Raw genomic sequence first — 15,036 nt, 5'->3', positions numbered from 1 at the left:
CACCATAACCGCCGCCCCCACCTCCGTAGCCGGCCCCACCACCACTTCCACCATAACCTGGCATGGCGGAGCAGCACACCGCCAGGAGGACCACGCCCAGGGACACTAACACCAACTTCTGAAATTGTGAAGACAATATATTAGTACAGGACTGTCTTAAGGGTAAGAATAATCTCTACAGTGAACGAACATTATCGAGATATTTCTTCATCACGTTTACTAACCAATCTGTTTTAATTGTCGTTTAACTGAAAGAAAATAAAGGAGAAAAGGAAGTGCCATACAGTCATATTAATGCTAGTCATATAAAAAATCTAACTATAGTTTATTAGAGAGATTACAAGTGAATTCATTTTATTGTAAGCAGAATACCGCATTAGAAATAACAACATGTTGTAATTTAATCCTTATTTATAACATTTATATCTTCGTAATAATCTTCATTCATTTCCTCAACTTTAAGAATATACTGTAAATGATGATATAATTTATAGGCTAGTAAGATTATTTTAAACATCATAGATCCAGTCTTGGTGATTCCTCAGCCATAAAACTCTTATTAGGACTCTGGCTTACACAAAGATGAAACCATCCTATTGTATCAAACCAAAATGCAAATTATCTTTAATTTTTAATATACTTTAATAATATGAAACAATTCAGTTATTTACAAACATACTTGGCAGATTTATATGAATCAAATAACGTATTCAGTGAATTAATAATGTTAATTTTAATGCAGATAAGAGCAGTTGTATAATGCGAAAACATACCATATTGGAGTTGTGAGGATTAAGCTCCTTTACGAACTGATGAAGTGATGAGCCGGTGAGAGTTTATATACCCCAGCCTAGAGTAGCCCGTCACCCACCTCCGCCCTGGTGAGTCAAGTGAGAGTCCAGTGTTTATATTACCGCATCGTGTGATTCTTTGCATCATCATTGTCTCTCAAGGCTAGGGGGATGATATTGTGTGTTAAACACTTAATAGGTGTTAACTAACCTAACTTTGATGTCTCTTATAAACGTTACGATTTCTGCATTAACTGTCATTATTTTTTTTAAGGATTATGTTGAAGGACTAATTAATGAGAGCACTAATAGCTATAATGCTGTACCCAAGTACAATATATATATTAACCATCACATTCAATAACCAAATTTCAGGATAATATAGTGTTCCTTTTGAGATACTGTCCTTAGCGTACGTGATCTACCATCGAATAAATATGAAAACTCTTAAACATATAGACTTGTAGAGACTATTATCAAAACTGACAAAGATATTACTCCTGTAACAAATTACCTTTCCTTGTTCCATTTTATTCTTTTTATTTACTTATATTTATATTCCTTATTCTTATTTCTTTCACTTACTCTTACTCTTTCTTTTATTTATTCCCGTTATTCTTTCTCGTTTTACTCTTGAGAGGTGGAGGGAGTGAGGGAAGTAGTGAGAGACCAATTGCTTACGTTTGAGGAGAGGCTGTGATGGGAGGGGAAGAAGTTGTTGTCATGCCTCTCACACCAAAGGGGAGGCTGAGATGGTGGATAGCTGTGTACTACGATACAACAGAGGAAATATGGGATAGTTATTATATATATGACTCACCTTATTACTGCATAATACCAAGACATTTATAACACATCACTTCTTTTCAATAAAGGAGGGATAAAGTAGGACTCTTATTAACGGTCACTGTATTTATTAAATACTTTCTATTGGGGTTTGACAATTTTATACATCGCAGCAATAAACCTCTCTTCCTAGCTAGCTAACCAAGGGGTCCATGACTCACAATACATTTCGGGAAGCGGATAAACCAAACATGTACTCACATTTTAGCCGCTATGTGAGGAGGTAACACCCAAGACACAACCACACTTAACTTGGACCAAACACAGTCTCCTCTTTTCAAACTGCCTCAACCCACAAAGAGATGTCACAACTTTCATGACGTCAGACCTCATAGGCTTCCTCATTGGCTGAAGAAAGGCCTAAGGCCTTCACACTATTGGCTCGAAATTGGCAGGAACTCTCAGGTGGCGGGAACTCATGGCACTGTTACACTCTTCCCAATTATGAAATGGTTGATTTAATGGTGTATTTGTTAAATAAAAGTGCAAGAAATGGTATAGATAAAATACTTATTGCAGGCCAAAAGAAAACAAATGATGATATGTGACCCAAAAATATATGGAATGGAACCTAAAGGAAACAAAAACTTCATGTGAGAAAACATAGTTCAAGTCTCCCAGAACTGAGGTTCGTCTGAAAGGAACAGAAGATGGAAACCCCCTGAGAATATTTTGGGTTATATTCTATACCATGTCTTTGAAAATAGAGGAAGTCATAGTTGCATTGTTAATAATAATAATAATAATATAATAATAATAATATTATTATTATTATTATTATTATTATTATTATTAGTAGTAGTAGTAGTAGTAGTAGTGGTAGTAGTCAGTGGAAGTGAGGTCAAAATAACAAAAGATGGCCAAAGACACCCAGGCGAAGTAATCGGCACGATTGACTTCAAGACGGTGTACGTAACGGGAAAGGTAAATGAGTGGGTTAGGGAAATCCAAGCACTGTCTGAGATTGCTAACACAGAGCCACATGCGGTTTTTGCGGCATGGCATTCACCCATGGAGTCAAGCATCGCTGGAACTACCTGATGCGCACTATCCCTGATATTACACCCCTCTTCTACCCTCTGGAAGAAGCTATCAGCGTCAATTTTATTCCCAAATTAGTGAAACACCCTCACTTAACCCCAGCAGAAAGATCACTACCAACGAGAAGGGGAGGAATGGGACTGACCAATCCCGAGGAGAGTGCTGCCACCGAACATCAAAACTCAGTTAAGCACACGGCAGCCCTCACGGACCACATAATAGCTCACAACGCAACAAGGGGAGGTGGATACCAGTGAAGTAAACAAGATTCGAAGGTCCATTACGACAGAACGACAGCACGGCCAAAGTGATAAGTTGCAGCAACTGATGCTGCAAGTACCAGAGAATTTGGAAAAAAAGTAGCTATAACGCAGGAGGTGGGAGCCTCAAACTGGTTAACTACGTTACCGATAAGGGCAAATGGTTTCACTCCCAATAAACAAGAATTTACAGATTCCAATGCTCTAAGGTACGGTAGGCCAGTGGAAGGTTTGCCCTCCCAATGCATGTGTGGCTCTTCCTATGACGTCGATCACGCCATGATGTGCAAGAAAGGGGGCTTCATATGCATGAGGCATGACGAAGTAAGGGATCTCACAGCAAATATGTTGAAGGAAATCTGCCGTGATCTCAGGGTAGAACCGACCCTCCTTCCATTGGACGGTGAGATTTTCCAACATAGGTCTTCAAACACATCCAACGAAGCCCGTGTTGACGTCAGTGCTCAAGGATTCTGGACGCGGGGACAGAGAGATGTCGACTGTCCATCTCTCTCCTTTGGTCGTTTTTGCTCTGCATCAGGGGAACGAGAGCATCGGCCCCAAAGCCGACAATAGTTGCAGGTATTGACTATGAGCCTACAGTCACTGAATGCCGCATAGATCTGCGGCTCAACTAACTCAACACAGCTAGGATAGCTACCTATGTATTAGGATAGTTAATTTTAAGATAATAAAATGGTGGCTAAGGTATGGGGAAGGCTGGAGGCCATTAAAAAAAAAGTAGTCAGTAAAAACTATTAGAGACACTGTTCCCATAAATTTTCACAGTAAGTTATTATTTCTTTTTAATACATGTTTCGGTCCTTAATTTCTCTTGCATAACAAAAATCTTTACTTAACATTAAATCGACCAATGCTTACAGTATATGATTTTCTAACATATTTGTTCGTAATGTGGTTGTATTTTAAAGTTGTTTGGTAGAATAACTTTGGTACACCTCTTAACATCAATATTTTAATTGGATTGGTATTGGATATGTAGTGGCTCTTGTATGAGTTCTCACTCCAAAAAGTTTCCTTACGATTTTTTGTGAGAAACTATGAAACAATGACGAAATTTTTTGACAGTCCTACCGAAGCAACAGGAGTCGTGGTGATCTTTTTGAAATTCACCTATCCCCTCCGTAAAGATAATTTTTGGCGTAGGGTTACGTGAACATGTGCCAAAATAGGTCTACCCTGCTTGGGAAAACCTCTGTCAATACCTTTTGGGCCATTATAGGACAGAACTGTCGAAATTTGTACAAGAACTTAAAAATAAAATTGGAGAATATCTGAAAAAACCTCAGGTGAATACTGTTGTGGGTTATCAAAGAAGATAAATAAATAAGATGTAGTTTCACACTTCATAATTTATTTTTTCTGATAGTACAATTAGCAAACAGTGTAAGAAGTTTGTGATGTTCTTAGAAATCCATACATGATAATTTTTGCAGGAGGGTAAGTTTAATAAGGAGAGACTCATACAATATAAGACAATTAAGAGTTCAGATAATTAAACATCTGCATATTTCTGGAGGCCATTTGAGATTTATTTTCCATAACCTCCACCTCCGCCGCCGTAACCGCCAGCACCACCGCCGGAGCCGCCAGCACCACCGCCGTAGCCGCCACCGCCACCTCCGTATCCACCTCCGCCATTTCCGCCGCCGCCGCTTCCACCATAGCCACCGCCGCCCCTACCACCATAGCCGCCGCCGCCTCCACCTCCATAACCCCCTCCACCACCACTATAACCACCTCCACCTCCTCCATAGCCGCCACCGCCACCTCCTCCATAGCCGCCACCGCCAACTCTTCGTCCACCGGGCCTGGCGGAGCTGGACACCACCAGAAGGGCCACACACAGGGACACTAACACCAAGTTCTGAAATTGTGTAAACATGATATTGGTGTTATACTGAGGCGAAGAATAATCTTGAGTGAACTTACAGTGTTAATACTTTCCATTTTAATGAGTATAAAGACGAAGGAATTAATACAATGGAAGTATGTCCATGAAGAATATAGATACTGTTAACCTTCGATAAATTATACTTAACCACCTCTCTATTGACTAATTTAGTAAAATTTTACGTAAACAGAATATTAGTAAATAATTTAAGTCTTAATAATACAACCTGGATCATTCTTTGTACTTATTATATTACGACTGTCTGAGGAATATAACAGTAGGATTCTTGTTATGGATAAACAAAATAACAATAAATAGGATTAGGTCCTTGTGATCTCTTGAGCTGTGAGGCTCTCATAGACACGGTTGTATACACAGTTGCTTGAAATTAACAAATGTAATCTTTATCTTTCGATATAAGTTAAGCAACAATTTTATTTTAATTATAATATTTACAGTAATAAAGTTCATTACATAATCAATTAGGTTATATAGTGTTTACACTGAATTCATTAATAATATTAGTCTTTGTGCGGAAGTGGAAGGCGATTCAGCCATTAATTCTTACCATATTTGAGTTGTGAGGATCAAGTTCCTTTATGAACTGGATGAAGAGATGAGCAGGTGAGAGTTTATATACCCAGCCATGAGCACCCCGTCACCCACCCCGCCCTGGTGAGTCGAATGAGAATCTGGAGTTTACATTACCGCATCGTGTGATTCTTTACATCAATTCATTGTGTCTCAAGGCTAGGGGCATAATATTGTATTAAAAACTTTCTTTCTTTTTTTAAGGGGAATAGCCCACCCGAGCACAGGTCATCGACCCACATCGGGGCCTGCGGGTCGAAAAAATAAGAGTAATAAGAAATTAAAAATAGGAGAGAAAAATACCAAATTAATCCACACCATTAAGATGCCGGAAAACCATTTTTTTTAAGTGAAACATATTGTATGAGTATGGAAACACAGAAGAAGGAAGAGCATTCCACAGTTTAGCTGAGTGAGAAAGAAGAATGTACTATAACGGGTTATTCTAGTGTGACTGACATCCACACAGAAACGGTGGGCACCGCGGGCAAGACGAGCGATACCAGCCCACGGCCCTGCCCGCGGTACACAGGATGCCAAATCCACCGAACATCGCCCGTTAAAGTACCTGTAAAAGAGAGAGAGTGAGGCAACATTGCAGCGAAGAGAGCGGGAAGCAAGATTATCAACTAAAGGAGGAGAGTTAATAACAAGAATTCCCTTTTATTCCATCCTATCTAACAGATGGACAGAAAGAGAAAACCCCCTGATATGAGAGCAGTCCTCCAAGTTAGGACAAATGTATCCCTTATAAACTTGAAGCAACTACTCATAAGTAAAATAGCTATGGCATCTGTACAGCCTTCTTAGCTTTCGCAAGATAGCTTCAGGAATGTTATGGATGTGTGGCTTCCATGAAATATTAGAGGAAATGGTAAGGCCTAGGATAGCTACTTAAGAATTTGGCAAAATAATTTCGTCATGAAATGTGATTGGAGGGAGATCTTCTATTTTGGAAACTGCAATCGGTAAATACTGTGTTATATTACTAATAGATTTAACCAAGTTTCTATCTCCCCATTCGGAGATGCTGCACAGATCCGCATTGATAGATGAAATGATATCTGTAGATATATGAGACGAATATGGCTGTAATATGTAACTCTGTACTATTTACCATTATTGATTCAGGTCTCTGTATTATATGTTTTATAATCATACTCCCTTTTGTCACCGAGTGTTAGTTCATGTTTTGGGCACATGCGCGCTGTATGCGCATGCGCAGATAGAGATGCCCAGAGAAATTCCAAGACAGGACGCTGTTTACCCCTGTCTTAACTCCTTTTTGTGTTTGTACCAGAAATAGAACTTACGGACTTGACATCAGTGTGTTTCCTTTACCCCTGATTGGAAGCATCACCTGGGTCTCCCACATGGCGCAGTGTTTAGCTGGGACATCACATTATTCAGAATTGGAGTGGACACAGAATCTCTCTCGGAGCCGCCATCTTGTCAACTTCCCTTGTCGAGTGGATCTCAGCGCGTACCTCAACACGATATTTCTGGATTTACAGTGCAGTGTTGTGAAGTGCTTTTTCAGTGTTGTGTGTGCCCTTTAGTGTCTTTAAAGTGTTTCCCCGTGTTCCTGCACTTTTTACAGAAGAGGGGAGCCTTTTTAAGACCTATGGGAGAGCTCAAGTTTTGACATCCACCCCGTTCCTGTCTCGACTGGCACTGCGCGAGCCAGCCAGCCTGCCCCGAGTACACGCACGAACGAACGCACACACACACACACAGACGCTCGCAGATATCTTCCATTTAAATACGATTGCTCTTCTGCTCACTTATTAATTACAGTAATTGTGAGAGAAATAAACCAGGCCATATGGAAGATCAGGAATTTATTGGGTTTTCTTCAGATACCCAACAAGCCCAACTTCAGACGGATGTCGGTGCAGTAAGTGGACTCCAAGTGGATCGGAAAGTGGATCAAGCGGCCCCACCCACCCTTAGCCCCCACTACACACGTCCGCAATCTGCCACAGGTGTCGACTTCCTTCATTTAATTCAGTTTTTGGAAGAAAACCGACTACAAGACGACATCAGGAGGCGACAGGAAGACGATGAATGAAGACGTGAAGAGAATCACAGACATCAACAAGAAAATGCCAGATTCAGTGCCATTATCGAGTTGTTGGCACCTGTTAACCTTCAAGCAGCTACTACACCTGCCTCTTCGTCCACAGGTGCACCTGCAGGGTCCTCTTCAACTTCTTTGCCCCCCCCCACAGAAAGCACTTGCTCAGAGTCCACCGCCACTCCAAGCTGATGCCTCGTTCCAGGTATTCCGTGAATGGCGTCGGAGGTGGGAAGATTATTCGATGATGGTCGATTTATCAAGGTTGCCTAGGGAGAAACAGCTGATCCAGATGAGGATGTGTCTCACCCTAGAGACGCAACGTATCCTGGAGCACACCCTGCAAATTCCCCACGACACAGACAAGACTGTGAAGGACGTCTTGGATGCTTTACAGACTCATATCAAAGGTCTCCGCAACAAAGCTCTCCGTAGGAGAGAACTTCTCAGTTGTAAGCAGCTGGAGGGTGAGTCGTTTGCCGATTTTTACGTACGACTCAGACGCATCGCTGAGGAGGTTGACGTTTGTCCTGGGAACTCGTCGACTTGTGAGGAAACACAGCTGAGGATGATTATCCTCATGGGCGTGCGGGACGAAGAGCTAATTCAGAAGCTTATCTCCCTCGACACTGCCTCTTCTCTACAGGATGTTGTCACCACCTGCCGCTCTTACGAAGCCACCAGAAGTGCGACTTCTGCCATTCGTGCTCCATCTAACCAGCTGTGTGCCATCTCCGCATATAAGAAGAACAAAGGACGTGACCGGACTTCAGCTTCACATCCGACTTCAGCTTCACATCCGACTTCAGCTTCACATCCGACTTCAGCTTCACATCCGACTTCAGCTTCGCATCAATCTTCAGCATCACTTCAGACTTCGACGCCAGGTCATTCCTGCCAGTATTGTGCTCGTCGGCATGGTTCTGAATGCCCTGCCGCTGACAGCACCTGCAATAACTGTGGCCGTCGTGGTCATTGGGCTAGGACACTGAAGTGCCCTGCCAACAACGTTCAGTGCCGCTCCTGTAGCCGCATTGGACACTTTGACAAATGCTGTCAGTCACAGAAGAAGAATAATGCTACTTGCAAGTCTCAGGCGGCGAAGAACAAGCGCTGTCGTCGCGTGGGATCCTCTTCTTCCCCTGTCAGCAAGACACCTCAGCCCATCTGTGTTCACCTGTCATACGGCGACATTACTTCCCGTATCCAGATGCTTCCTGACACAGGTGCGGACGTCACAGTCATCGGCACAAGACACCTCGACATTCTGGGGATCCCTAGGAGCAGCTTGCAACCACCGTCAACTTCTACAACGCTCACCGCAGACGGTTCTACAATGGCACCTGCTCTGGGTACATTTCAGGCTACCCTCACCCTAGGTAAGCAGTCATGTTCTGCCAGGATTCAGGTCCACAAAGGTGTTCAGATGCCACTACTGTCTTATGGCCACTGTCAAGAGTTGGCCATAATATCTTCAGACTTCCCTAAGCCAATTCTGGAAATAAAACATGTCAACAGGTGCAAGGAGCTGCCCCTTCCACCCAATACGTCACCTTCTGCAGCCAGGGAGTTCTTCCTACTGCAATTCAAGGACGTGCTGGTTTCCAAGGAGGACCTCAAGACGGCTCCACTCAAGCCAATGGCTGGCTCCCCCATGAGAATACACCTGAAGGATGACGCAGTACCTTTCGCCATCCACACACCGAGACAGATACCCTTCGCTTTTCAGAGCCAAGTGAAGAAGGAACTCGACTCTATGGTAGCCCATGGGATCATTAAGCCTGCTGGTGACGACCCCTCGGATTGGTGTCACCCCATGGTAGCAGTCGCCAAGAACATTACTGGAGGTCGTATCACCGTCGACCTCACTAAGCTGAATAGCAAAGTTTCCCGCCCGACCCACCCTTCACCGACACCCTTCACCGCTATACGCAGTGTGGACCCGAAGGCAAGGTATTTTACTACAGCAGATGCCTTATGTGGGTACTGGCAGATGGAACTTGCGGAAGAAGATCAGCACCTGTAATATGTAACTCTGTACTATTAACCATTATTGATTCAGGTCTCTGTAGTATATGTTTTATAATCATACTCCCTTTTGTCACCGAGTGTTAGTTCATGTTTTGGGCACATGCGCGCTGTACGCGCATGCGCAGATAGAGATACCCAGAGAGATTCCAAGACAGGACGCTGTTTACCCCTGTCTTAACTCCTTTTTGCGTTTGTACCAGAAATAGAACTTACGGACTTGACATCAGTGTGTTTTCTTTACCCCTGAGTGTAAGGACCACCTGAGTCTCCCACAATATCTGCTCTGGAAACAGATCTAGTTGGAGAATTATAGGGAAAGGAAAAATGTGAAGAAGAGTGACGAGTAGAATTATCAGCGTAAGAATGGATATAATTAGTCGTAGCGTGAAATAAATCATTGATAAAAAGAAGGAAGGCAGTAAGTAAAAGAACAGAGCCCTGTGGAACACCACTCTTGGTAGAAAAAGATCTTTGAGATCGATTCCTCGTCAACAACTGCCCTGGACCGGTTCTCAAAGAAGCTGGAAATTTGAGAACAAAGTGGGGGAGAGAAACCATAAGAGGCAAGTTTAGAAAGAAAAGACTTGTGCAATACCCTGTCAAATGCTTTGGAGATGTCGAGGGCCACGACGAAAGTTTCCCCAAAATCCCTAAGATTAGATGACCAAAGATCGGTGCAGTAGGGGAGCAGATCATAAGTAGCTCTCGCCTGGCGAAAGACATACTGGTGATCTGACAAAAGAGAAAGGCGTTCAAGGTGACGGATGTAATGAGAGTTTAAGATAGTTTCGAAAATCTTAGAAAGGGATGAAGTTAGGGCAGTGGGGCCATTGGTTAGAGAGATTAGAATGATCACCCTTCTTCGGAATGGGCTGAACCGAAGCATGCTTCCAAGAAGATGGAAAAGTTGTGGTTCTTAGGCAGTGGCGCAAGAGGCGAGAAAGCACAGGGGTTAAAATTTCAGCACACTCCCTCAGAACACGAGGGGGTAATCCGCGCGGTCCATGCGCCTTAATCACATCCAAACTGGATAACACACCATCAACCCTACGAGTGGAGATTATTGGAAAGGGCATACAGTAGGTTCAGTTAGAGGAGCAGGAGTAGGAGGGGTAGAGTTGGAGTAGTCTAATTATTTAAATAATTATTTATCCATTTGGGGTCATTGTTATATGTTCTGAGTTTTCTGTTTGGTATATTCTGAGTTTGTGCATTAAGTAACTCATTATTTGAATTTTTATGGAGCTCGTCAACCTCAAATCTCGTGATCATTTCATCCTCAAACGTCATATTTTGTGAAATTATCGTTTTCAGGTCACCAGGTAAAGTGAGGTCGCCCTCTGTGGGTACATTCTGTGAGGTCATGGAATTTACCCCCAAAGTTTGCCCTTCTGAAATCTGGGACTTTAATAGAATTGTCCTTGCAACTGACATTCAGTTCTACTGTAAATCTCACTTCTTTGTGATCGCTGTTAGCTAGTTCGTTCCCTACCTCGACAATACTAATGAGGTTTTCTCTGTTTGACAGAACTAAACCTAGTATATCATTACCACTGGATGGGTTCGGCTATATGTTGACTTAGAAAACAGTCCTGAACTGTTTCAAAAAATTCCTCTGACTCTGAGTTACCCATAAATTTGCCTACAATGCAGATTTTGCTATGTCTGGATGCCCTGTGTATTTTATCCCCCAAAAGTTGCTCATTCACACGATCGAGATTAGGAGGCCTATATATTACTCCTCAATAATTTTTCCCTAACATTGTTTAATTCTATCCAAATTGTTCCTGTATTCAGTTCAGTTTTTATTTCCTTATTGATTTCACACTTCAGATTATCTTTGACATAGATTGCTACCCCGCCTCATTTTATAACCTGCCTATCGGTATGGAATAATTTGTAACCTTTAATTTGGTATTCAGCGGGTAACTCACGTGGGGAATGGGACAACTGGCCGCCGCCATCTGGCCGCAGCCCAACTCGCCGCGGGAAACTCGCCGCGGCCGACTGGCCGCCGCGGACTGGGGGTAAACTGCTCTCAAGGCCAGTCGGCCGCGGCGAGTTTCCCGCGGCCAGTTGGGCTGCGGCCAGATGGCGGCGGCCAGTTGTCCTAGACCCACTCACGTGAGTCTAAGTTTATCCATGTTTTTGTGAATGCTATTATATCGATGTTTTGGTACATACCAACGCCCATTGTATTTATCATATTTCTACTGTTTGTGTAGTAGACGTTTAAGTTTGTCTTAATCTGAGTCCTCTCTTTGTCGCAATTAACTTTTAACTCCTTGCCTAATTTAGTTTTGTTATCATTTCAAGCACTATTTCTCTGTGATCTTTCACTTTGTTTACCCGTGCCTACTGCAGTCTCCTCGATCCCCATGCTCACATGTTCCCCAAGCAGTTTAAAGACTTCAATATCTTTTGAACTGAGGTTTGTAGCTGTTATGGTGGCAGTGGTGGTGTTTTTGGTGGTAGTGGTGGTGGTTATTGTGGTAGTTGTGGTTATTATGGCAGTAGTAGTGGTGATTATGGTGGTAGTAGTGGTGGTTATCATGGCATTGGGGGTATTTATGGTGATATTGGTGGCAGTTATGGAGGTAGTAGTGGATGTCAGATGAATTGGCAAATGACAATGCCTGTTGGGGTCAATGAGTGCCTCATGACGCTCTGAGTCCCACTGAATCACTCACGTCATGCCTTCTTCATCAGTACATACACTCCAACACTGGATGCAGAGGATGACATCAAGGAGGCCTTTCTTGCCGTCCTTGACATAGCGCTAACCTCTATACCCAGAGAAGATAAGGTTGTGCTTCTAGGTGACTTCAATGCCAGAATTGGCAGAGATGCTGACATGTGGCAAGGAACAATAGGGAGAAACGGAGTAGCCAAGTGTAATTCTATAATGAGGGTAACTTGGGTAGAAAGGTAAAGGTAGAATTATATTTGTAGGGTCGCAAAGTGAGGAAGATTGGTAGTGTGGCCGAATAGTTATTTACCTTTAATATGATCTAGGGGAAAATCTCTAAAACAACAATTCGAAGTACAGCTATTTATTAGTGAACTGAATGGCATGGACATATTAATACATCATTATAGTGATGTTACTAGACAAACATGAATTGGATACACGTCCCACCATAAGTAACTCACCCCAAGGATTGCTCTGAAATGACTGGGGACTTTGTCTGCAGGGCCTGGTACTGCTGAAGAGAGTGATCTCGGTGGTTGCTGGACTCTGTCTCTTGTGGGAGACTCTGCTGACTGAGGACTCGGTGCTGGGAAGGGAACTGATGACACGTATACAGTAGACAGTGATCATGGTCATATCATGTATAGTATCAATAATAGTCCCTGAGGCGAAAATACAGCCTCACATATTACAAACAATCACTGCCACCTATCGGTAGCATTTCCCTAGTAGTTACTGATATGTATGTTTTTCCACTGGCTTGTTTAGGTCTGACAAAACTCACTATAATTCCAACAGCCAACTCCTCCTCAGTAAGTGGGTAGCACTTCCCTCATAGTTACTAATATGGAAGTTTCTCTACTGTTTTGGTTTGGTAGGACAAAGCTCACTATAATTCCAATGGCCAACTCCTCAGCAAGTGTGCTTCACACAACCTCACTATCACCAATACCTTGTTTAGGCAGGACGGAAAGTTCAAGAGTTCGTGGCAATACCCTCAATCCAAACACTGGCATCTCATTGACTTCATTATTGTCAGAGAAAGAGATTGCCTAGATGTCCTCATCAAATGAGTCATGCATTGCTCAGACCACTTTGACAGATCATCAGCTCGTCGGAGCCAAACACCCCCTACTTGTCGTCCCAAAGAGGAGAAGGCAACAAGCCTCTAGAAGAAGCTTTAACACTGAGCGACTGGAGGTTCCAGTGATAGTACTAAATTTCAGAGAGTAGCTCAACAATGGGCTGATAAGCAACCCAACAACAAACAACCAAAACCCGAGTGAGGAATGGGGTCCCATCAAAGCTGTCATCACAAAAACCTGCAACCAGAACCTCGGCCTGATAAAAAGAAAGCACCAGGATTGGTTTGATGACAACGACCCAGGAATCGAAGTATTCGTCAATAGTAAACGTTCTAATCTTACTGACCAAAGCTGATACCTTCCATGAGAAGAAAGAAGCGGCCCAGCGCGGACTTCGTAAACTAAAGAACGAATGATGAAAAAATCTCGCATCTGAAATGCATAAATATATGCTGATGAATATAAGATGCCTGATTTTTTTTATTCTGCTAAAATAATATATGGCCTAACTACTCATGGCGTGGCCCCCATCTGCTCATCCCAAATTACAGTAAAGACGAAGATGGCATCTTTCAGCACTGAAAAGAGCACTACCATTCCTTGCTCAACCAAAACACCGATGTGGATGTCATGATTACCCAGCAGGTCCCTCAGCATCCAGAGCTGACCCACCTCAGCTATCTTCCATCCCTGAAGGAGGTAGTTTTTTTATGGGAATTAGCCCATCCGTTCACAGGTCGAACGACCCACAACAGGGCCTGTGGGGCGAGAAAATAGGAACAGAAAGAAATTAAAAATAGAGGAGAAAAAGGTTATACTGTGTTAATCTACACCAAGAAGATGCCTGAAAACCAGCTTTATAATGTGAGACATATTGTATAAGTATGGAAACACAGGCAGAGCATACCCTGGTTGGCTGTGTGAGGAAAGAATGATGTACTATAACGGGTTATTTTAGCGTGACCGACATCCACAGAGAAACGGTGGGCACCGAGGTCAAGACGTGTGTTACGAGCCCACGGCCTTGCCGGCGATGCACAGGATGCCAAATCCAACGAACAGTGCCCGTTAAAGTACCTGTAAAAGAAAGAGAATGAATTAACATTGCGGCGAAGAGAAAGGGAAGAAAGATTGACGACTAAAGGACGAGAGTTAATGAGACGAAATGCCTTTTATTCCACCCTATCTAACGGTTGGAGAGAAGGCGAGCCACCCTAGATATGAGAGCAGTACTCCAAGTTAGGACGAATGAATCCCTTATATACTTGAAGCAACTGCTCAGGAGTGAAGTAGTTATGACATCTGTACAGCATTCCCAACTTTCGGGAGACAGCTTTAGCTATGTTAAGGATGTGTGATTTCCAGGACATATTGGAAGAAATTGTGAGGCCTAGCATATTTATTTCATAATTTGACAGAGTGATAGCGTCCTGAAATGTAATTAGTTGAAGATCGTCTAATTTAGAAAGTGTAATTGGTAAATACTGAGTATTATTAATATTGAATTTAACCAAGTTATTACCTCCCCATTTAGAGATGCTGTACAGATCCACATTGATAGAAGTAATGATATCAGATCCAGAAACAGATCTAGTTTGAGAGTTAGGGGGAAGGGGAAAATATGAAGAAGAGTGAAGAGTAGAATCATCAATGTAAGAATGGATAGAATTAGTTGTAGTGTGAAGTAAGTCATTGATAAAAAACAAA

At 42.7% G+C, this 15,036-nt stretch overlaps 1 protein-coding gene across 1 annotated transcript; it reads right to left on the bottom strand.

Moving 5' to 3' along the window:
* Positions 1-4,490: 4,490 nt before the first annotated feature.
* Positions 4,491-4,844, bottom strand: LOC121862638 (glycine-rich cell wall structural protein-like). The gene has a single exon (XM_042360957.1). It carries the CDS (start codon positions 4,842-4,844, stop codon positions 4,491-4,493), a length of 354 nt encoding a protein of 117 aa, XP_042216891.1.
* Positions 4,845-15,036: the final 10,192 nt, after the last annotated feature.

The sequence above is a fragment of the Homarus americanus genome, unplaced genomic scaffold, assembly GCF_018991925.1.
Source record: "Homarus americanus isolate GMGI-L3 unplaced genomic scaffold, GMGI_Hamer_2.0 scaffold31037, whole genome shotgun sequence".
Taxonomy (NCBI): Eukaryota; Metazoa; Arthropoda; class Malacostraca; order Decapoda; family Nephropidae; genus Homarus; species Homarus americanus.
This window is presented reverse-complemented; position numbering and strand designations above follow the sequence as displayed.